Source organism: Heloderma suspectum, chromosome 7, assembly GCF_057233095.1.
Source record: "Heloderma suspectum isolate Gila_16-S chromosome 7, 16-S_ref, whole genome shotgun sequence".
In the NCBI taxonomy this organism is placed as follows: domain Eukaryota; kingdom Metazoa; phylum Chordata; class Lepidosauria; order Squamata; family Helodermatidae; genus Heloderma; species Heloderma suspectum.
This window is the reverse complement of record NC_139464.1, coordinates 21,996,007-22,019,555: the sequence shown is the minus strand read 5'-3', so window position 1 is coordinate 22,019,555 and position 23,549 is coordinate 21,996,007. Positions and strand designations below refer to the sequence as shown.

At 47.6% G+C, this 23,549-nt stretch overlaps 1 protein-coding gene across 2 annotated transcripts in view; it reads right to left on the bottom strand.

Annotated features, from left to right (window-relative positions):
* Positions 1–23,549, bottom strand: part of LOC146339394 (aldo-keto reductase family 1 member B7-like) — a 28,514-nt gene that overhangs the window by 2,382 nt on the left and 2,583 nt on the right. The window contains exons 2-10 of one of the 2 annotated variants that reach the window (XM_084809248.1): positions 15,113–15,280; positions 14,736–14,852; positions 12,784–12,861; positions 10,348–10,470; positions 8,612–8,709; positions 5,948–6,029; positions 4,431–4,514; positions 2,218–2,300; positions 761–894 (exon numbers count right to left, since the gene is read on the bottom strand). In XM_084809248.1, coding sequence (XP_084665374.1) covers positions 768–894; positions 2,218–2,300; positions 4,431–4,514; positions 5,948–6,029; positions 8,612–8,709; positions 10,348–10,470; positions 12,784–12,861; positions 14,736–14,852; positions 15,113–15,280 — 960 coding nt within the window. In that variant the 3' untranslated portion in view covers positions 761–767. Of the gene's footprint in view, positions 1–760; positions 895–2,217; positions 2,301–4,430; positions 4,515–5,947; positions 6,030–8,611; positions 8,710–10,347; positions 10,471–12,783; positions 12,862–14,735; positions 14,853–15,112; positions 15,281–23,549 lie in introns of those variants that run through there. The other variant, XM_084809249.1, reaches the window with a different exon arrangement.

Sequence of the window (23,549 nt, the reverse complement as noted above, 5' to 3'; positions counted from 1 at the left end):
GTGACTGGCAGTGAGTGTTTTCAGATAAAAACATGTTTATATTTCCGCCTCCACCCCTTTTGCCTTCAGCCCTGCCCACCAGTGGAAGGCGGCCCCTGAGAGCTTCCCTGGAACCGAATTCGGCCCTCAGACTGAAAAGCTCCCCACTCCTGCAGTATAGGCACAAGCACATGTCAGGCAAAGTCTGTGCCAGAGACTCAACAAAGTGGCAGGAGTGCGAATTCCAGGTCACTTTTTAATTATATTTCACGGTGGAGATCTTTTGAAGAAAAGCATTAGGGATGTCAGTTACTGGTGGAAGTGTGGGCACTAAAGAAATAAGAATAAAAATACTTCTCCCTAGTTTCAGTGGCATAGCTGGCCTACCATCCTGCTCTTTACTTCCTACAATTATATCCCACTATTTCTCCAAGGAGATCAGGGCAGTGTACATGACTCTTCCTCCCTACCCCCACTTTAGTCCTCATGACAACCCTGCGAAGTAGGCTGAGCCTGGGAGATGGGGAACGGACCAAGGTTGCTCAGTGAGTGTCATGGCTAGGTGGGGATTTGAATCTTGGTCTTCCCAGGCCTCGTCCAACACTCTAACCCAGGCTTCTCCAACCTGGTGCCCTCTAGCCGCCCAACAACTAGAGACATTGGAACTAAACCACGTCCTCCTTTCCATCAGGTCAACACATTCCATCAACCCATTTTGCCCCACCACACTGAATGCAGCACACTAGCCGGTGTATGACGGCCTACCACGGTCTCAGTGTACCTGTTTTTTAGGGCCTGTCCTGTCCTACAAAAATCCAAGAGGATGCCACGAACCTGGCAGGCCACAATATGTGGCTAATGGACACTGGCTGGTTCCCTCTCAAGTTAGGCAGGCCTGCCTTATTGAAAACACATCTGGCGACAATAAGGTATGGTTAATGCATCACCCGCCCAGCGCAGAAAACCTGAATTGCACGAAGGCCTGTAACACAAACTTCTCAAAGCCGGTTTTGCCTAGGGATGGCGGAGAAGTCCGCCACGGACTCCAAGGAGGCCGGATTCCAAAGACGTCTGTGGTGGAATGGACTGCTTCCCCCGCCCCACCACCCCGCGAAGCCTGGTCAGGACGGACCCTACCTGGCGCCAGCTGGTCCAGGTCCGTCCTCCTCATTCCGCAACTGGCCACTGCTGGGCTGCGTCTGCAAATGGCGTCTGGCATAGCGGACGCCATTTGCGTCCCTGCCCTTTGCTGTGATTGGCTACGTAAATATTTACGTAGCCAATCACAAAAAGAGCAGGGGCCCAAATGGTGTCCGCTACGCCATTTGCGTCCCTGCTCTTTGCCGTGATAGGCTATGTAAATATTTATGTAGCCAATCACATCAAAGGGCAGGGACGCAAATGGCGTCCCCTACACTGTGCACCATTTGTGGCCGCAGCCTGGCAGCAGACAGATGTCCAGCTGCGGGCGGCCCTGGCTGGCGGCTCTGGGGACTTGCTACGGAGCGGAACTAGCCGGGGAGGATTCTGGGGGGAGGGATGGATCGCCTCCCCTCCCCCAGCAGACCCCAGAGCAAAACGGTAAGTGGGGTTCGTACACCCCTAGTTTTGCCCTGCTCTGTGATTTGCCTACCCTGTTTACCCAGTAAGCGCATTGTGTCAATAGGATCTACTTCATCCTTCCCCAATTTGGGGCCCTCCAGATGTACTGAACTTCAACTCCCATCAGCCTTAGTCAGCATGGCCACTAGTCAGGAAACCTGGGAATTGTAGTCCAACACACCTGCAGGACAACAGTTTGGGGAAGGCTGGTCTACCAGCTGGGCCTGTAGCCGGGATGGGGGTGGGGTGGGGGGCAAGGGGGGCCTGCCCTCCTAAATTCTCTCTGCTCCCCCCTTTTTTACGAACAAACAATTTAAAAAACAGTTTATGATACTGTCTTTAAAAGGCCTACAAACCAGATTAACTGTCTCCCTGCTACTTTTTTGGACCCCCCCCCCCCCCCGAACCTTTAAGCTGGCTACTGGCCTGCTACCTGCATAGACACTTCTATCTTAGGCTCTGGTTCACATTTAAAGTTCCATGTGCATGGTTTGTGGTGGATGGTGCACACACCCCAGGACTGATCCCATGTCCTCTGCGTGACCAACCTACGAGGCCAGGCTGTGGGTGAACTGGCCTCAAGTTGGGGGTTATTTTTGTGGTAGAAGAGAAAATCAGGCAAGTTTTCAATCTTACATAGCGTAATAACAATCTCTCCAGTTCCTGTTCAAGCCAAGGAGGGCTGCCATGTCCTCTTTAGTCAACTCAAAGTCAAAAACCTGTTAATAAAAAAAGGGGTGAAAAAGAGAGATCAGAGATTTGGACTTTATACTGTAGTTTTAAATGTTTATATTTTATGTTGTATTTTGTGGTTTTAATTGTTGTGAACTGTGCAGAGAGCCTTGGCAGTGGGGCAGCATAGAAATGTAATAAATAAATGCCAAAGCGGGAGGAGCCGAAAGAGAAAAGGCTGCCAGCAGGGGTGTTGCTGGGCACTCAAAAGATTCAGGGGCCAGGCCCATAGGACATAAATCTACATAACATTTGCATATATGTATATACGCAAATGTAGACATAATTACAAGGACTTGTTTCAGCTTCACAAGAGGCAAAGCCAGCCGCAATCAATTTCTCATCCAAGTAATCTCAAATAAAATAAGGTCTTCAATTAATTTGCACCCTGCCCCAGATCATGCCAAACCAAGGGAAAACATTTTTCTAAGCTTCAATGTCATGCATGGAGATTTGAGACAGGGATGGGGTGGTTAACACTTTGCTCACCGGCTACTCCCCCCCTTGAAAATCGCTCCCTGCATGGCCATCAAGCTAAGCAAAAAAACCTTCCATTGCCAACAATGGACACTCAAGGCTCTGGGGAATAGATCTGGTGCCCCAGGAAATAGATTCAGGGTGAGGAGCCCATGGGTCCAGGACTAGCAATGCTCCTGGCCACCAGTTTTAGAATTTGGGCTTAAATTCCCCAACATGTGCTGGTGCAAACGAATGTGCTTCCTTCCCCTGGCACCCCACAGCTGCCTACGGCTAAGAGTGTTCTTGGGCTCTAAGTTGTGTGTGTGAACACGTGATAACAAGTCTCAACACTTTTGTTCATTCATTGGTTGCTATTTTATCCCTTTGTTCTGTCAAGGAGCTCACAGCAATCTCTGGGAAGTAGGTAAGCAGAGACATACTGGGGTTGTTCAGACAATCAGCAGTGGAAACAACACAGCGTCAGTTGTTTCCCCCACCCCTGCACAACCGGAAGTACCCTAATTATCTGCACTGTGTATTGTGTTGTCTGAACCTGGCGCATGGCGAGGGCGTAGTGAATTTTCATCCACTCTACAACCCCTACTGCAAGCCATGGGTTTTAGGGTGGGTGGAAGGTCAGTGGGTTGCGCCATGTCACAAGTTTTGGATGACACGGCAACCCACAATACAGCGCAGGTAATTAGGGCAATCTCAGTCATGCGTCTGGTATGCGCAGGGGCAGGAGAAACAACCAATGTTGCTTTGTTTCCCCTGTTGATCGTCCGAACCCAGACAATGACTGGACTAGGGTCCACTAAGAAGCTTCAGTGCTAAACAGGGATCTGAACCCAGGTCTACCTGCTCTTAAGTTCAACAATCTAACCGCTGCAATGCTGGCTTTCCCATCTCAGATTTGGCAAATGGTAAGCTCAGTTGCATGATGGCAGCCTTGAATTACTGGGATGTTCAGAGAGGGTCGCTTGCTCCGTATTCTGGTTCGGCTGGTGTGAGGTAGCAGCAAGGAAGGTGGGCAAGACAAATGTATTCATCTCCTAGGAAGCTGCCTTACACCTCGACAGACCACAGCTCCTTTAGCTTAGAGGTCTCACTGCCAGTAACTAAGCCCTATCCGGGGCATTTCAACCTTAAGAAGGGTGGGGGGAGAGACATACCAAAGCTAGAAAATCACCAAATAATTGGCTGCCAGGAGAAGGGGTGTGGCCATCGGTGCAGTGGAGGCTGGTGGCTCCGATGTCAGTGGCGTGGTGAATCTGCTCCGGGTATCAGTCAGAACCAGTCAGAACTCTAAAGAACCTTGGACAGTTCTTGTACAGTTCTGACTGAAACCTGGAACAGATTCACAGCCCCACCCACATCAGGGCCACCAGCCTCCGCTGCACCAGAGGGTTGAATTTGGACCACAGGCCTGAGGTTCTGCACCCCTGGTCTATGTGGACTGCCAGTGGCTCTCCAGGGGTTCAGACAGGAGTCCCACCTGGAGATACCCAGGATTGACCCGGGGGCCTTTTGCATACAAAGCAGGTCTTCCACCTCTGAGCCATGGCCCTTTGCAAACTGCTGTTTGACCTGGGCGAGTGACAAATCCATATCGCTGCATTGACAAGCCAGACTGACTGGGAGGGAGAAAGCTCCTTTACCTTGAAATTCTCCTCCAAGCGGTGACGTTTGTCTGACTTGGGAATGACAGCCACATTCCTCTGGATGTGAAACCTGATCAGAACCTGTAGATACAAATCAGAGTAGTTTCTGATACAGACTGGCATACCTTACAGATTAAGCTGGTTCGCCTTTTTCCAAGGGATTCAACGACGCTCTGCTGACAAATCAGTCCAGCTGCTCTCCCCCTCTCCCATGTAGTACTAACCCAGGGACTTGTCAGGGTGGAAACTGAGCTGATAGAACCCCAGAGCAGTTCTGATTCTGAGGAGGATCACAATCCGTGGGAGAGGAGCCAGCTCATCCCTCACAGGCACAGCAGCTGGCAGAGATTCCTCCTGCCGGCATTCCTGAGATAGTGATCCTAGCAGTGAGAAAGTGCGGGAGGGGGGCTTGCTAGACGCTCGACGCAGGGAGTGACAAGTGATGGAGGGCGTGGAAAGGAGGCGTAGCGCCTGTTTGGCGCACAAGCAACGGCCGCCTCTCATGGACCCAAGGGAAAGAGGGAGGATCTCTCCCTAGCCCATAAGCTCAGGGTCTTCAAGTGATTCTCCTTCAAATGGGGATCAACTGCCTACTGGGAGCATAGGCTACTCTGCTGTTCATTGCTTAGTCGCTGGTGATTAGCATCTGAAAGAGTCATTAAGTTGTAAAGGGTTTAAAGCCTTGAAAAGAATCCTTTCGTCTGTGTCTTGAGTTGGCTACTGGAGTGTACTGAAAGAGGCCGCTAGGGCGCTCCTGACAGGACTGGCTGAAATGCTTGGTGACCAGGGCTGAGCCAAAACAGTGCACTGAGTTTTTTTGTTTGTCTTTGTGAATGCTGAAAAGCTGCGTTGGAAAGGAAAAGTTGGCAACCTCTATTGAGCCCTTTAGCACAAATGCAGAAGGATGGGAATCAATAGCTGTGAAAAGAGGCACCACTGTTTATTTACGCCACCTGCACAGGCACCAATAACCTCTGTCTGCTGTGCCAATTTGCTGGGGGGGGGGAATTTGTCTGGTCCACATTTTTAAGCGAGTCAACCCAATTTGCATTTCCTGCACCAATATGCTGACTGGAATGCATTTATCCTTCAGGCTGTGTGCAGTTCTCTGAATTTTGCTGTGTAATTCTCAGCTCAAAAATGTGAACAAATATGTGCTTTTGGAGGGGTAGGGTGGGGAAATGCATGCAAAATGTGTATTTTATGGTGGGAATGCACGCGATTTAAATGCAAACATCTATGCAAGTTTTGGGTTTTTTTAACTGCAGAAAACAGTAAGCAAATGCAAGAATGGCCACAACTGTCATGCAGCTCTCAGCTTTTGGATAAGCTGGATCAGCACCCCACCTACACCCAAATTACGTGGCAAAAGCACCTTAGAAAGGTCAACAGAAAAGCTTTCCAGTTGACCACTGCTGTTTTCCACAGAGCAATCTGCATGCAAAACGTAGTGACACCCACCTCCCAGGCTGTTCCTCCTCCCTTTCCTCACTATTTGCATTCCAAGTATTTACCTGAGCCACGCTTTTGTGGTGCCTTGCAGCAATCTCTTTAATCGTGGGGTCCTCCAAAAGAACAGGGTCCCCTGGCTTGAGACTACAAAATAACATCAACAGGAACATTAACATTGCAATCCTACATAGGCCTTCTGAGAAGCAAGCCCCGCTGTATTCCGTGGGCCTTTTTCCTCCCTAGCTTAGCTAGGGTCTCCTCTTGGCAAAATGCCCCCTCTTCTCCCAGCAAAATGCAACCATTTCACACTGACCAGAAAACCTGGAACTCTTCATCTTCTACACAGGAATGAAAATGCTTCATTTATGCCTGTAATGCTGCGTAAATGGCCCCTTTATGGCCGCCATTTATGCAACATTATATTTATGGGAAAAAACGAGCAGCCATTTCTCTTTTTTGCAAAATGGCAGCTTGCTGTGGGGTCAGGTGGCTGCTGGGCACTCACTGGGCACCCGTGGACTGCATGGTGGCTTCTCCAGAGAGCCGAACAGAAGCAGCCAGCCAGCAGTAGCTTGGCAAGCATCCGGTTGCGTGGATGGAGGTGAGTCCGTCCATCCCTATTCTCTTCAGTATTGCAGGCAGGGGCTTGCCTCATGAAAGAAACTGGGCAGCGAGCACAGCTGGCCCAAGACATTTTGCTGCCTGAGGCGAAGAACAAGACGGCGTCCCTCCCATTCCATGTACAAAAGCCTTTCTTCAAGACTGAACATCTCTCTTCAACACCGGTGATGGGACACCGCACTCGAAGACAGCAGCCTAACTTAGGGGGCATAGGGAAGGCCACACAGCACACACTTCTCTCACCCAATGCCTTGTTGCCGCCTCTCAGCATTTGCTGCCTGAGGCAACTGCTTCATGTTGACTAATGGTAGGGCCAGACCAGGCTGTAAGGGAAAAATTCTGAAAAAACAGTATCTGAGATGCTCATACAGTCAGGGCCAGAATTATTGGAACAAGGATAACTGTTTTGGCAGTTGGCCTCTGTACACCACCACATTGAAGTTGAAAGGAAACACGCCCAGATGGGAGCAAAGTCAGGACTTTCAGCTGTAATTCAAGGGGTTTGACAAAAGTGGGGCACTACCCATTCAGGAAGTACAGACAGTGGCATGCACACACTCCCATCATTGGTGGCTCATAAGTAGTGGAACGAATGGCTGACAAGCAGCTGCATGGCCAGGTATGGCCTGTTTCCTGGGTGCCCCATGACCAATCAAGCAGATAAAAGGCCTGGAGGTGGTTCAGAGTGTTACATTTGCATTTGGTAGCTGTTCACTGGAACTCCCAACATGAGGTCCAAAGAGGTGTCCATGCGAGTGAAGGAGGCCATCATTAGGCTGAGGAAACAAAATAAACCCATCAGAGAGATAGCAAAAACAGTGGGAGAGGCCAACACAACAGTTTGGAACATCCTGAAAAAGAAGGAATTAACTGGCAAGCTCAGCAACAGCAAAAGGCCTGGAAGACCACGGAAGACAACTAAAGTGGATGACCACAGAATTCTGCTCAGGGTGAAGAGGAACCCTTTCACAACATCTAGCCAGGTCAAGAACGCTCTTGAGGAGGTAGGCATGTCATTGTCAACATATACAGTCAAGAGATGACTTTATGAATGTAAATACAGAGGCTTCACAACAAGGTGCAAACCACTGGTAACTCTCAAGAACAGAAAGGCCAGATTAGCCTTTGCCAGCAAACACCTCAAAAAGCCTGCCCAGTTCTGGAATAAGATTCTTTGGACTGATGAAACCCAGATTAAATTGTACCAGAATGATGGGAAGAGAAAAGTATGGAGAAGGAAAGGAACAGCTCATGATCCAAAGCATACCACATCATCTGTCAAACATGGAGGAGGCAGTGTTATGGCACAGGCATGTATGGCTGCCAATGGAACCGGAACACTGGTGTTGGTTATTGATGACCTGACTGCTGAGAAAAGCCGCGGGATGAATTCTGCAGTGTATAGGGCTATACTTTCTGCTGAGATTCAGCCGAATGCTGCCAAACAGATAGGGCGCCGCTTTATATTGCAGATGGATAATGACCCAAAATATACAGCAAAAGCTACCCAAGAGTTTCTCAAGGCAAAGAAGTGGGATGTTCTTCAATGGCCAAGTCAATAACCTGATCTCAACCCAACAGAGCATGCTTTTCACTTACTGAAGACAAGACTGAAGGCAGAAAGACCCACAAACAAGCAGCAGCTGAAGGCAGCTGCAGTAAAGGCCTGGCAAAGCATCTCGAGGGAGGAAACTCGGCATTTGGTCATGTCCATGGGTTCCAGACTTCAGGCAGTCATTGACTGCAAAGGATTTTCATCCAGGTATTAAAGATGATCCTTCAGTTTGAAATGATGTTGGTTGGTTCCATTACTTATGAGCTCCCAACGATGGGTGTGTGTGCGTGTATGCCACTGGCTGTACTTCCTGAACGGTTAGTGCCCCACTTTTGTCAAACCCCTTGAATTACAGCTGAAAGTCCTGACTTCTCTCCAATCTGGGTGTGTTTCCTTTCAACTTCAATGTGGTGGTGTACAGAGGCCAACTGCCAAAACAGTTATCCTTGTTCCAATATTTCTGGCCCTGACTGTATACATTGATTGCACAACAGACAAGCACAAACCAAACAACCCAGACACAGACAGAGGAAGCCCAAAGTAGCCTTACGTATGAGCACCAAAAGGTCGGTAAGCAGTCACAGAGATCCCTTTGGATTGGCAATAGTGGATCAGCTTCTCCTGGGTAAGATATGGATGGCACTCAATCTGCAAGCCCAAGCAAAGCTTGGATTACTCAACTAGCTCGCACCATCACACTCCTTACCAGAGAATACTTATTTTAAGGAATATAATATATGTATCAGTTCACCTCCCACCTTATAGACCAAGGGTGGGGAACCTCTTGCAGCCCACGGGCTGAATTCAATTTTGGAGGAGCTCTCAGGGGCTGCATTACAGTAGTGGGCATCACCGAAGGTAAAAGGGGTGCGGCCAAAATAACAAAAATACCAGCATATCATAGCTTAAGGCTTTTACAGCCAGTAACTAAACCTTAGGGGCGGCATTTCAACCATTTAGAGTGGGAGAAAAACATGCAAACACCGAGAAACCACCAAATAATCGGCGGCTAGGGGAAGGGGGCACTGCCACCTGGAGCATCCCGGAGGGCCGGATTTGGCTTGCGGGTCTGAGGTTCCCCACCCCTGAGCAAAATGAAAGGACAGAAAAGATAAAGAAGGAGAAACAAAGAAACAAAACCCCAGACCGGTTCAGGGATACAGGCAACAGAGGTGGCACAGTGACAGAGCTTCCAACCAGTGCTGGCTTCAGGTTTTGGAGGGCCCTTGGGCAAGACACCCTTGATAGGCCCCTCAGTGAGTCTTACCTTATGTCTGCCATTGTCACCGGCTGCTCTTGTTCCTCATCCTCTTTCTCATCATTGCCACCACTTGCTTCCTTGGCAGGCGGACATCCAGCGAGCAAGGAGGCCGTGGCATCTGCCTCCTCACCACCGCCGTTGTCTGGGCCAGAGTGAGAGGAAGGAGAACAAGCAGGTTGCAGTGGGGAAGAGGAGGAGCAAGTCCGGGGGCCTCTTGTCAGCGGGCCACCTGCTGAGGTGCGGGCCCTTGGCATCTGTCCAACCATGCCTACCCTTGACTCTGGCTTGCTTCAAACACAAGCCCTTCCCTGGCCGACCGGAAACCTTTTTCTTTTTCCGTTGACAGGAGGCTCCTAGGAGATCAATGCTGAGACTAGAGAAGCCGCTGCTCAGATAGGTTTGAATGCCAGGTGAGCTTGCAGGCTCAGGCAATGTAGGACTGAGTCGCAGTTCCTGACAGAGACTGCGAGGTGTTCCTGCCCAAGGTTCCACCTTTCCCCAGCCTCCTCCTCAGAAACTGAGACCCAAACCCCCCAGGAACGCTTGCTTTTACTTTGGGACAGCTGTACCCACTGTCCCACAAGCTTCAGCCCTTTCACTCTCTCTGGGTTCCAGAGAAACTCATTATGCTGAATTGGTTCTCTCAGCCGACTACAGGAGAAGTAACAAAGAAACGATTTAATAAAGGTAGCATCAAAAGTAATCAACACACAGGAATTTGGATTTTTAAAACCAAAGAAAGATGTAATTAAAACATGGGAAGTTTTGTTATTACTATTAAGCAATGCTTGTTCCTAACTTCCCTACCTACTCTACCCCTCCTAAAAAACCCCACACAAACCCCACTAACTAGATGTTGCTTCCACGATCCCTGAGGCCCTGTCTGCCTTCTAACTGTCAGTTCGCTCACTCTCTGGCTTACTACTAACCCCATCTTACCTAGGTTAAATTTAGCAATATAAAAACATACATAACAAAACAGGCAGATGCTACACACTGCAAGTCAGCGATGGCGGCCACCTCACCTGGTTATTCACAGGCTTATGCTTTAACCCGGGCTTGTTCAAAAGCCTCTCAATCTGATAGTGGTTGAAGTTGGAGATGCCAAGGGCTTTCGCCACCCCACAGTCCACTAGCTCCTCCATTGCCTAAGGGGAAAAGACCAGGATTGAGGCATAACTGGGTCCTACAGACTGGAACATCCTTTCCCGCCTTAGCCATAACCCAAGGCAATAACAGCATGAAAGGCTTGGTTACGGAAATTTGAGGTGGATGAAAATGAGCTTGGATTTTTAAGAATCTGACCGGTGGAATCCGCTGCGGTGTCCGTGGACTTCTAGATTATTATTTTTTTTTAGCTATCCCTAAATTTATGCCTATTTATTCGTAAGAAAATATGCAAGTTTCTACTGAGGAAAAGTTGAATGGAATAGGGGACAATATGCTAAATGTTACACACGAAGGTAAATTATGTAAATTGTTACAAAACCTCTCATATAATTATTTGCATATTTTTCCGCACGACGAAAGAAAAAAATTCGCATCCCTCTGTGAGCGGATGACGGACCAAAACGAGCCTGAAATCGGCGAAACACAGATGGAGCGGATTTTACACAGTCTGTACATCCGTAATAGAACTACTGCAGATGGGGCTGAGGGATAATTTGGTCCTACGGGCAGGGCTGGGTGAGAACTTCATTCAGTTCATTTTTTGATAAGAACTCAACAAAATCAAATCTTTTCATAAACGGGAAGGAAAGAACTTGAGAAAATCTGAATGTGTGGGAGAAGCTGAAACTGACAGGCCCGGGGCTTGGCGTGCTTAGCTCTTCAAAGTCTGGGTTTGAATCCCTGTATATTCAACCATGTTTGTGGCGCTGATTTAGGGTTGCTGCCTCTTTTTCTGAGAGGCTCCTCATCTTTAACCACTAGATGGCAGGCAAATACAACATGGCCTTCTCCATGCTGGGAATAGCTGGACCTATTTAAGGTGGCTGGTGTAGATGATGGGCAAGCCTTCAATTCTGTCTTAAGAATTTGCCAAAATCCACAAATGTCTCCATATACGGGACGGAAAGAACTTGAGTTTTAAAAACTTCAGATGGACATATTGATCCCTAGCTACAGATCGGAAAACTCCTTTCGCACCGTAGCCATAACCACGATAGCAGCCGGGATGCCTGGTTCTAGAAGCGCTTCAGACTGGTGGAATATCATCGGCCTCTCAAAAGCCATAAGCATGCCTGCGGTGCTTTGGTTAACGAGGATGGGGCCAAAACTAAAGACAGGCAGATGTCCTTCCAAGCTATTCTCAAGGAGGCAGAACTCAGCCCTTTGACAGGATCAGGATTCAGTTAATACCTTGGTATTTCTCACCATTAGACCGCCATCCTATGGTCCCTGGGCTAGCGTCCCAGGGATCACAGGACGGCTTGGAAAACCCCTTCTGAGGTTGGAGACAGTGCTCCAGCCTCGGAAGGGGGACTCAGAGATCCAACTCCTAACCCTCGTAGCTGGCGAGGAGAGAACCATGTTGGCTGCCTCTCAGAGGCTGGAAAATTGACCTCAGAGAGGGGGGAAAGGGGGTGTTCTGGTGGGTGGGGACTGAAGAGGCCAGGATATGATTTATCCTGAGCCCCCTCCTACCGCCTTCCCTCCTCCTCCAAAGCACCTTTGCTAGACAAGCTGAGAAGCCTGTTTCACTAAAATAAAGGAGATCGGGGGACAGGGAGGCAAAGATTGCCTCTGCTACTCCTCCTGCCCTGCCAGCTTCAGCCTGGCAGGGCACAGGAATGTTGGAAGCCCCCGAGTTCGGGGCCTCCAGAGCAGTGAGGGTGCAGTCCACAGGATTGTGCTCTGCGTGCATGTGGGCAGCGGGGAGTGGCAGAGATGTAGCTCAGCTGAGGAGGGACACAGCTCAGTGACAGAGCGCATGATTTGCATGTAGAAGGTGACAGGCGGCAACGGGCCAGACAGAGCGTAGCAAAAAGCAGTTTCTTGTAGCCCGTGGAGGCTGGTGGCTCTGATGTCAGTGGGGCTGTGAATCTGTTCCGGGGTTCAATCAGAACTAGTCAGAACTGTAATGGAGCTATCCAAGGTCCTTTAGAGTTCTGACTGGTTCTGACTGAAACCTGGAGCAGATTCACCGCACCACTGACATCAGAGCCACCAGCCTCCACTGGTTGTACCCCTAATTGTTCTGCTCAACCTTGAGACAACGTTGAAAGCCACAATGTAAAAACAAACTCCGGTCATGCTGACCTTTTGGGTTATAGGCAAGCACTCTATTTATGTTTATGATGATGGTGCCCACGGTTTTATTGCATCTTAGTATATATTGGTGATTTTAGAGTTTTGATTTTAATGGCCTTTGTGCATTGTACTTTAGGTTGCTAGCTGCCATTAAGGTCTTAGTGAGGAAGGGCGCGATACAGATCCAAACAAATAAACAAATAAATAACCTCCCAGGTGTCCAGAAAATCGGTGTTGCTGGGAATGATCATGCCCTTCTCATCCCGAGGATTTAAATCCTCTCCAGCCTGCCAGAGGAAAAGACAATGGTTACATTTCTCCTTGTGAGCTGTGGCTACAACTGCAAAACAAAGCAGGTGAACACTGGAGACAGCATGGTAAAGGGCAGGGGTATTAAACGACAAGCCCGTGTTCCAAATTGGGATCCCGATCTGGGCTTCTGGGGTCCCCCAAGACTGGATTACTCAACGGATTACTGCAATGCGCTCTATGTGGGGCTGCCCTTAAGGCTGGTCCGGCAGCTGGAGCTAGTGCAGAATGCAGCAGCTTGGCTGCTGTTGGGAGCTGCCCCTTTTCAGGGTGTAACTCCTCTGCTGAGGGAACTGCACTGGTTGCCTATTCGCTACCAGTCCAGGTTGAAGGTTTTGGTACTAGTGTCTAAAGCCCCAAACAACTTGAGACCGGGATACCTGAGGGAGCGCCTTCTCCCTTACCAACCTGCCCAGTCACTGAGGTCATGCTCCTGGTGGTTCCACATGGACCCAGGACCCAACTAGAGTCCACCCGGAGAAGAGATTTCAGTGTGGTGGCCCCCATCCTATGCAACTCCCTGACTCTGGAGGTCAGGCGGGTGCCAACAGTGAGCTTTTTCTAGTGCCTCCTGAAGACATCTTTATTCCAGGAAGCTTTCCTGGACTGACCAGCCAGTTTTTATCGGTCTTGTGTTTTTTAGAAAATATATAATTTTTAATATGGAGTTTTATTATTTTATCTTATTTCGCATCTTTCATTGTTCACTGCTCTGGAATCTGTCTAGATGTGGAGCGGTACAGAAATGCCGTGAATAAATAAAATAAATAAAACATCCCCTTTCCCTGGGCCCACCCCTTTCCTCCCAGCCACCAATGTTTTGGCGGTTTCCCAGCTTTTTTTGAATATAGTTTTATTTATTTTATTTTTATAAATGAAATAAACAATACCAAATTTACCAACAACCTAATCAATACTTCAATTTCCCAACAGTACAATATTCTGATGAGGACACCACAATAACAAAGAGAGAAGAAAAAAGAGGGAAAAAAAGAAAAAAAGGGAAAAGGGAGGAGGGAGGAGGAAAGGAAGTGAAGAAAGAAGAAAAATTCCCTCCCCTTCCCTCCCCCTTCCTTCCCCCGTCCCTCCCCCTTAAAGAATTGAGTTTAAATTCCAACACCCCCCGGCCTCCGATGCCATTCTATTTTAAAAACTATATCTACTGGTTTCCCAGCTTTTGAACAGTTTCGTTCCCATTGTAAAAGGTTGAAATGCCTCGCCTAAGGCTTGGTTACTGGCAGTGAGAGCTTCAGGCTATAATATGCTGGGAGTTTTGGCCCTGCCTCTTTTGCCTTTGGCCACACCCACCACTGGAGTGCAGCCCCTGCGAGCATCTCCAAAATTGAGTTCAGCCCTTGGGCTGAAAGATGTTCAACACCCCTAGTACAGGGGTCAGAATACTGGACTTGGACCATGGCTCAAATTCCCCATTCCAGGTCCAATCAACCCTTACGGCCAAAGGCCTTTGAAAAAGTAACAGTAAATGTGAGTGAACTCAAAAATATAGTACGCTATACATCACATTTACAATTACTGGGTGTAAACACTGAATATATAAAACCCAGTTAACAAAAGACAAAAATCAAGAATAAAAACACGACTGATGAAAATATCATTGTGAGATTAGGTCAGGGCCTAAAAGCCTGGAGGCTGCCAGTGCAAAAAGGACACTGCACATGTCACAAATAAGTTGGTATCTGAGAATAGGTAACATCATTCCTGGGACAGTTTCTGGATGTCATCTCATTAAAATAGTACACTGAGCCAAAGGAATCCAGTGATAATCAGCCATTCATCATGTCCAATGCCGTAGTCTGAATGTTGGACTACAACTCCCAGAATCCAATAGTACCTTGTATCCCATGGGATAGTGCATCAGGTAGAGATCCAAGTAGTCCAATTTCAGGTCAGCTAGGGAAGCCTGGAATGATTTCTTCACCAGGGGTTTCTCGTGGGAAGTGCACCACAGCTGCACAGGGGAATAGGAAATCCACCAACAGAGTCAACGAGGGACACTTCCTTCACATACCCTGGAGGTGGACCTCAGAGAGACTTTAGCCCTCGGCAGAGCTCATGGAAAACAGCCCTTTCAACCCATATCAGGGGAGCCCACCAGACAAGGATCCATTTCAGATCGGACTCTCAAAAACATCCAGGAGCTGGTTCCTGTCTGAAATGAATCCGGAACTGGCCCTTGGATGCCTCCGAGCCCTGCGGTAACAACCTTACCTTACTGACAATGAAGAGTTCTTCCCGTTTCACAGCACCTTCTTTGATTTTCTCCTGGATAGCATTCCCAATTTCATTCTCATTCCCGTACAAGCAGGCACAGTCGAAGTGGCGGTATCCAAGGTCAATGGCATATTTCACAGCATCTTCTACTTTTCCAGGAGGCGCCTGAGACACAGAACTGGCATTTTAATTATCTAGCACCAAATACATTTTACAGTGTGCACATTCTTTTTTTTTAATACCTCATTAAATGTATTTATTAAAACATGTTCAAACATCTCCAAATCCAATAAACACAATTCTTGCCCGAAATTTACACAACAAATCACTGCCCAATAAATTCACAGGAGTAGAAGGAGACAACAAAGAACCATGCTCTGTGGTAAGGGGCCCCAAGGAAACTGTAACAGGCTGAGACACGGGACACACAACAGGAGTTCCAGCAACTGCTGAGACTGAGGACTGAGAACAAGGTAGTGATAAGATTTGAGGAGAGACAGTTGACAGGGTGGCCCCAGTATCCACTAGAAAAGGGGTGGGAGCACTGTTTACTGAGAGGAAAAGGAAGGGTCCAGAGGAGGGTTTGCCAGACCCCTACTACACCGCCATTCTTGAGTTCCCATGTGCTGGGCATACTGGCCAGACGGGTGCTTGTGGGTTCATAGGGTGCGGTGGGGGTGGCAGGAGACCTTGTGGTGCTGGTTGCCCTTGCTGTCCTCTTTCAGCCATCTTCCTTACTCTCTTGCGGCATTCATTTTTCCAGTGCCCAGGCTTTTTGCAGTAATGACACAGGCCAGAAGACCTTTGGCCCATTTGCATCTGGGGGAGGCCTGGGGTTGATGGCTGGATGAGCTGATTGGTTGGGTGCTGTAGTTGGGCCAATTGCTGGGCGATCAATTCGGGTTTCTAGTCCTTTTTCTTGTCGCATTCTTTTTGCTGGTTTTCCCAAAATTGGGTGACGGCTCCAAGGATGGAGCTTGCTCTTTCTACCCAATCACCTTATCCTTCACTTGTTTGGCCATATCAGGGGTCATTCCATCAATCCAACTGGTCACGTACAACTGCTGGTTGGGGTCTTCTCTGATGTCTAGTTGGGTCGCCTGTCGAAAGACTTCTGAAAATCAGGAACAGAAGGCTGCAGGGTGTTTGTCTGGCTTCTGCTCACGCGCTTGGACTTTGGACCAATCTGCTGTGACTGGAAATATTTCACAAACTGCACTCAATAAGACTTCTTGGTGATGTCTCCATGCCTGTACTTCTAATTCAGTTTCAGGCACTCCTGGAAGTGGATCAGGCCATCTAGCTCCATGATGAGCAGGCTCATCTCCAGTCCCTCTCCTAGCCTGCTGGAAAATGAGGGTAGCCTCATGGGCTGGCAAAGCTGCTCGGAGAAAGCACTCAACATCTTGATGAGTGGGATCGGAGAGGTTCCAATTCCTCGTGGAATTTCTGGGGATTTGCTCGAGGTGAAGGTAGCAGATTCTTTAGTCCATTTAAATCTGCTGCACTCCAGGGAACATGAATTCTTTGAGGCCCCACTCCAACGGGGCCTGGAAACATGCGGAGTGGAAACAGCGAGGCAGTTGTCATTTCAGGTGCAGGTGGCGGAGGGGGGGACCACTTGAGATCCAGGGAGACTGCTGCCATCCGCCCCTGCCCTGTCTGGGGGTCTTGTAAATACAAAACAGCTTTTGTTTCCCCCTTGTCTTCAATCAGTCCTGTTACAACCCATCCTTTTCTTCTGGTTCCCTCACAGAGATGTTTCTTTAACTGTGATAGGGACAGATTCTCAAGATTGTTTGCTGCCCACACAGCAGCAGGAGTTAGGTCAGGGAGGGAGAGTGAGGGTGACAGCTTTCTTCTAGGATGATAAGGTGACAGATCAGGTGGGTAAAGTATGGTAGAGCTGAGAGAGGGAGTAGCGGGAATAGGAGGAGATGTAGGGCTGCTCTCGGCGGAGCCAGCTTGTAGTGGAGGAGGAAGAAGTGGGGGTGAACGGACAGAAGGAGACCAAAGATCGAGAAGATCTTCTTCAGTCTCTGGGGAGCAGTTAGGCAAAGAAGGATACAAGGGCACATAAGGGGGAGGTGGCATATCTGGATACTTTGCTTCACTCTCAGTTTTTGCAAGTACAGACATGTCTTTCAACTGTTGCCCTATTTTATTTTATTTTTTACTTTTGCAGCCTGACTGGCCAATTGGGCTTCCAATTTTTGTCTACCGGCCACGTCTCTCCACAAATACCAGTAATCCATTTGTCTGGGTTTAGAATCCTCCAAAAATCCTTTTAGATAATTTAGTTTAGCCAAATCAAAATAACCTACTTCAGGCCATTGCAATGTAGGGTTTTCATAAGTAAACCCATTCCAAATATGACAAAGAAAAACCATGCGCTTGACAGTTAATCCGGACGGCATTTTCCCCAGTTGACTATATACTTTAACCATTAGCGCCAGCGGCGAACGGGGTGGCCATCTCTTTGACTGCGGGGTCCCTATGGTAGAGTTCCAGTCTAGTTCTCCACAGCTGAGAGCCCAACTGAGCTATCAGGCTAGGACCGTTAAAAGAAAGGCTCGCCCACCTGGCTTTCACACAATCAAACACACCACTGCACTCCACTGGTTTAGGAGCCTGTTCTCGGAGGGGACTGCTTCCAAGGTCAGTCTCTTTCAACCCTGGCATCAGCCCACATACCGCAGGTCACAGCCTTGTGGGGCTCGCCGTGGCAGTGTTTCGTCTTCCAGACACACAAACACAAACACTCACACACACACTCGAAAGCCAAAAACCAGACAAGAGATATAGTCAACCCTGAAATCCAAATGTGTATAACTCAACCATTTCCCAAAGAATGTATTTTAAAAGGGAAATGACTCTTACCGCCCGCAGTGGCCCACGCCGCACACAGGGTGCTGAAGTGCCAGGAGATTTTACAAGTAGGATCTCTTACCTCTTGAAGACATGTGCGCTGACTGGCGTTCAGAAACCCTGCTCGCAGGCGGGCCACCCGGGAGTGCCAACCATCCCACTTCTCACACCAAATTGTCAGGTTCTTCGCTCAATAAGGAATGAGGCTGGAGGTCAAGGCTGAGTTAAACATTCCTTTACTTGTGCACAAAGGTTGATCGCCAGCAGGTGGGAACAACAACCTTCTTCTGACTAACATACACTTATATACTTTAGGTTCATACCATCAAAGTGTAGCCTAATGCCCAATCCCAGTACAGCATACTATTAGCATATATCTTTACTCAAGATTCTCCTCATCATATGACAACTTCCAAATTAGTACAGACTTTGCCATGTTTACAAAAAAACCACTTGGTTAGCAAGCAGCAACTTCTAACTGAAAGAACAGCAATTTTTATCAGTGAAGGGAAAACAGGGAACATCTGGTACATTGCTCAACTTCTCAGAATAGCTTTACTTTTACTTTGTTTATTTCTTTATTTATTACATTTATATCCCACCTTTTTTCCTCTTGCAAGGAACCCAAGGCGGCTTACATCCTCCTCCTCCTCTCCATTTTATCCTCACAACAACAACCCTGTGAGGTGGGTTGGGCTGGGAGTCTGTGACTGGCCCAAAGTCACCCAATGAGCTTCCATGTCCGAGTGGGGACTAGAACTCAGATCTCGCGACTCCCAGTCCAACACTCTAGCCACCACACCACACCGGCTTTTTATATGAGAAAGAATTCTCAAGACCTGGAAACTTTGACCCTTGATTTAGGTTGAAGTAAACCAGGCCGAAATGCCTTTAGGATAATCACATCCTGCTAATATATGGAATAAGCAAAATTCCCTTCAAAGTTAAAGAGTAAGTACAAGGAATAACTTAAAAAGGGAAGGCTTTCTAAATGGGTAGATTCAGAAATTTGTAGAAACCTAATTTTAATCATTAAAAAATTAGGAACGCAAATGCTAACTCATTCATTAGGGATCAGTTTGCTGGGAGGTTTAGATTTTAGTTTTGCTAACCTGGGTACAGAATCAGTATGGCAAAACTATATTAGTCAGGGTCCACATATTATGACAATAAGAATAATTATAGTTCCATCAGTGTGTCTGGTGTTTTACAAGCTGACAGAAGTAAAAGGACAGCTCCCTATCCCAAGGACTTACAATCTCAATAAAAATTTGACTACAGATCTGTGTCTCAGTGGTATCATTCCCTCTATTTCCAATATTTGGGCAGTAACGCTGCTGCTGCTGTAGCCAAACTGTCACCCCCCATGCACAAAAAGGAAGTATCAACAGGCTTGAGGGAACCTCAATAAATAAAACACACCCAAAGGGGAGGGGGGCAACCCAAAGCAGCTTAATGAGGACTGAGCATGCTCAATAGCCACAAAATGATGAGTGACTGCTGAGGGGGAAATGGAGTGAAAGGGAAATGGAGTGGCTGGAATCAACTTTACACAATCAGCAAAACCATGTGGCCAAATCTGCCCTAGAGTGGACCACTTTCGGCTAAGGAGTTGGGTGCATATCGGAACGCCCCCCCAAGTAAAAGAGAAACAAATGCTGTGCATGTAGATAACTAGCATATCAGGGAGCACTGAACTTCTCTCCTCCTGACGTGCTGTTTTTCTATCTGAAGAGAGTTCTATCTGGAGGAGAATTAAAACATGCAGCCTGAACTGATTCAGCTGAGAAAAAGCAGTGTCACATGATTCTCTTGCTTGTATAAATTGGCCCCAATTGCTTTGTGTATTAGGAGGGAAAACAACAGAGAGAGAAAATGGGAGAAACTGATGATGGGCATCGAAAGTAGAGATGCCAGAAAGTGTGAAAGGCAACCTTGTAAGACACCACTAAGAAAGCCCCATTCCCCAGTAGCGGAAACCTACCAGCTTACTGCTGTTATGTGGTCTCCCCACCATATGGCTCACACGTGACTAATAGTAGTTCAATGTTACAGTACTGGTGGAAGATCCAATCATTCCCTCTGTTTACAGTGTTCAGGCCGTGAACCCTGTTGCAAATGTAGCCAAAACAGCACCACCCACGCACAAGAGGGAAGTATCAGCATAGCGGGCTTGGGGAACCTTGCGGTTTGCAGAAACACACAAAACATGTTTAGGAAAGAAAGGAAAAATATATTGGGGGGGACCCCTAAATAGCTCAGTGATGACACAGCATGCTCCGTTGCCATGAAATGCTGACTGTTAAGGGGGGATGGTAAAAAGGGGGGGGGGAATGTTGCTGCTTTCAGTGTCAGGTTGGAAAGAGTACAGGGTTATCAGCCACTACAATCTAGTCCAGTTAGGGCTTGTCATATTATATATGATGTCAACCCACAGCAAACATTAACCTTAACGCAGTGAACATAAGCTACTTGACTGGACTTTGGAGCATCTCTGGGACTTTGGAGTGGGCATCCCTGGGACTGCAAGACTACACCTGGTGAGCAGATGTTTGATTCTCTTTATGACTTCTGGATCAAAGATGGCTGCTACACCTTCTATGACCCATGAAGCAAACTGATGTAGAACTTGAAAAACTAACTTGCATGATTCAGAGATTTTGTGGAATATCTTTATCTGCAAGTGGCCTTTGCTTCATTTTTCTGTTCCGCAGATGAATGAAGACCAAGCTTTATTCCTAACATCTGCATTGATATGGACATGCATGCTTTCCCACCCATAGTGAGGGGACCGGGTTCTGCATGCCCCCCTCCACCGTAAGCGAATGAGCCTTTTGCAACAGAGACCTTTCAAACCTTACTTTTCTTTTTCTTCCAAGTGTAGACCTTAAACTATAAATTGCAAATGTGATAGCCATCTGTTTGCAAACACATCCATCATACCGATACACTCATCAGGAAACTGGGATAGGATACAACACCTTGTTGAATGTACCCTCAGTGGCAAACCCAGGTTTATTTCTGCACAAAGTGTGAAATGGCCTGAACACCTGCCTTTGTGAGGTTTGGCTTCCTGTTGGATCTGGAATCTCAGGCATACGTCCGATGTGCCCTATAAGACATGTGCAAAAGCATAGATGCCCAGTATCCACATTGCCTTGTTTTCAATGGGATGCACATTTGAATAAAAGTCCCCATTCTGCGGCAGTTAGTCAGGCATAAATAAATACCCCTTTCAAGGGCTAACAAAGCTAGACCAGAGACACTTGGTGGACTTCGGTAAGTTACTTGTTCTACCTCATTTCACAATCTATAAATGGGAGTAATATCTTGACAAGGTAGAAGACGCTTAAACTGGGAGCTGAGCTGGGCGCAGAACTGTGAGCAGCCTCATATTGGGAGGGGGGAAGCATGAGTCACCCCACAATATTTCTACAATTGTTTCTTGTAATCACTTTTACAAGCAGGAACTGCAACGAAATGTTCAACATGGAGTGTTCCTGTTCCAGGATCCAGCCAGCCATGCCCTTTTCCAAGATTTTCCATTCCGGCCCCACCCCCACAACAGACACTTAGCATTCTGTGCCATCAAGCATGCTCAGTCTTCATTGGGCTCTTTTAGAGTCCCCTTCCCACTTTAAGATTTTTTTTTCTTAAAGGGCTTTTTTTTTTAACTTCTGCAAATCAAGCCTGTTGTTACCTCCTGCTTTGCATGGATGGTGCAGTTTTGTCTACATAAGGATCTACACTGGAGAATGAGTTCACTGTTCGTATATAGGATGAGGGTGAACAGACAGGAGGGGCACTGTTTTTCCCAGGGCCTTGGAACTATTCCACAGAACCCTGAGATCCATTAGTGTCAATGGAGGCATTCTCCCACCCCAGCTTAAATGCCATACAGGGGGCAATTTTGAGGACTGAAGTTGGGGAGGTTAACTCTCCCCTTCCCAAAACTGCAATCCCCCCCACATCTTCCCCTGCATGGCAAAGAAGCTTAGAAAAAACGTTTCCCATTGCTTTGGGATGATGTGGGCCAGGTGCAAATTAACTGAAGAATTTATTTCATTGGAGATGAATCGCCTCCTGTGAAATTTAAATAAATCCTAGTCATTCCTTCTAAATTTGCATCTATAGATGTAAATGAGCATATGGAGATTTAAGCCCTATGGGCATGGTCCCAAATCTTTTAAACGGCAAGCAACATCCTTGGCAGACAGTTGCCATATCACAGAAAGAGAAAGGCAACATTCTTCTCTCAAGCCTGGGGTGTTCGGTTGACCTCAGTTAAATTATTATGAGGCAAGGATGCACACAGAACTCTGGCAAGGAGTCCCAAGGATGATCACTTTTGGATGTGTATGTGCATGAATGCGCAATTGGAGAAGAGTCCATATGACCATCCCCTGTGGAATTTTGCACCCATGTGAATGACCTCAGCTAGCAAATATTAGACTTGGATTGGACAGGGTGGTGGTGGTTTGCAATTAACCTGCCTGGTTTGGAATTGACCTACAACCTACTTGAGGGAACGTGGAAGAATAGCAACAGGGCCTTTCTACATGAGGCATTTATTGTGTGCTCGTGATTGCTCACTCACATTAGTATGCGGGTGCATTACATGACGTCGTCATCCTCCAGGGCCTCTCCTGCTCTTTGCAACCATTTCCGTGACTCTTTTAAGATTGAGGAAAGTCTGGTATTGGGCATTTCTATGTGAGGCATTTATCCCACACCTTTACTGGGGCTTCTGCTTCCAGATTCTTTGCGAGACTAAGATCAGCTCCTTTACATATGCTTTTTTCCAGAGTTTTTCTTTCTATGCCTTTCTATATATTCCATTATACAACCATTAGGTGGTGCTGTGGTATAGCGGGATTGCACAAATACACGGAGCAATTCATAGCACCATTCAGGATATACTAGACTTTCCTCGATCTAGCCCCCGCCCCCGCAATAACAGTTGCGGTTGCAAAGCATGGGAGAGGCCCTGGAGGAGGAGGACGTTGTCTAAAGGATCCGCCAACTACCGTGAGCAAGCAATCATGAGCGCACAATAAATGCCCTGTGCAGAGAGGCACATTGCCTGGAAATGGCAGCATGAAGCCATAGCATACTTGAGCAATTCCACTATACCACAGCACCACCTAGTAGTTGTCTAATGGAACAGATAGAAAGGCAGAGACACCCCCCCACACACACACACACACACAAAAAAAAAAACATGTGTAAAGGATCTGATCTTAATCCCAAAAATAATCTGGAAGCAGGAGCCTCCGTAAAGGTGCGGGATAAATGCCTCATGTAGAAAAGCCTAAAGCCCTGGGCATCTTTACATAAGTAATTCAAGCAAACTATGCCAGGCTACATTTGAACTACCCTGGGAAAGTGTGGGCAATGGCCCCTTGAACTAATCCAGTGAGCTAGGCTGGGTCATCCTCCACCGACGAGCCAAGATCGTCTATCATGCAAAACCACATTGCAAAACAGCCAAGCGACCAGCTGGTAGTGCAACAGGGATGTGGGGTGGAGAGAGAGCAGCAACTCCCGTCTCCAGCACAGACAGGCA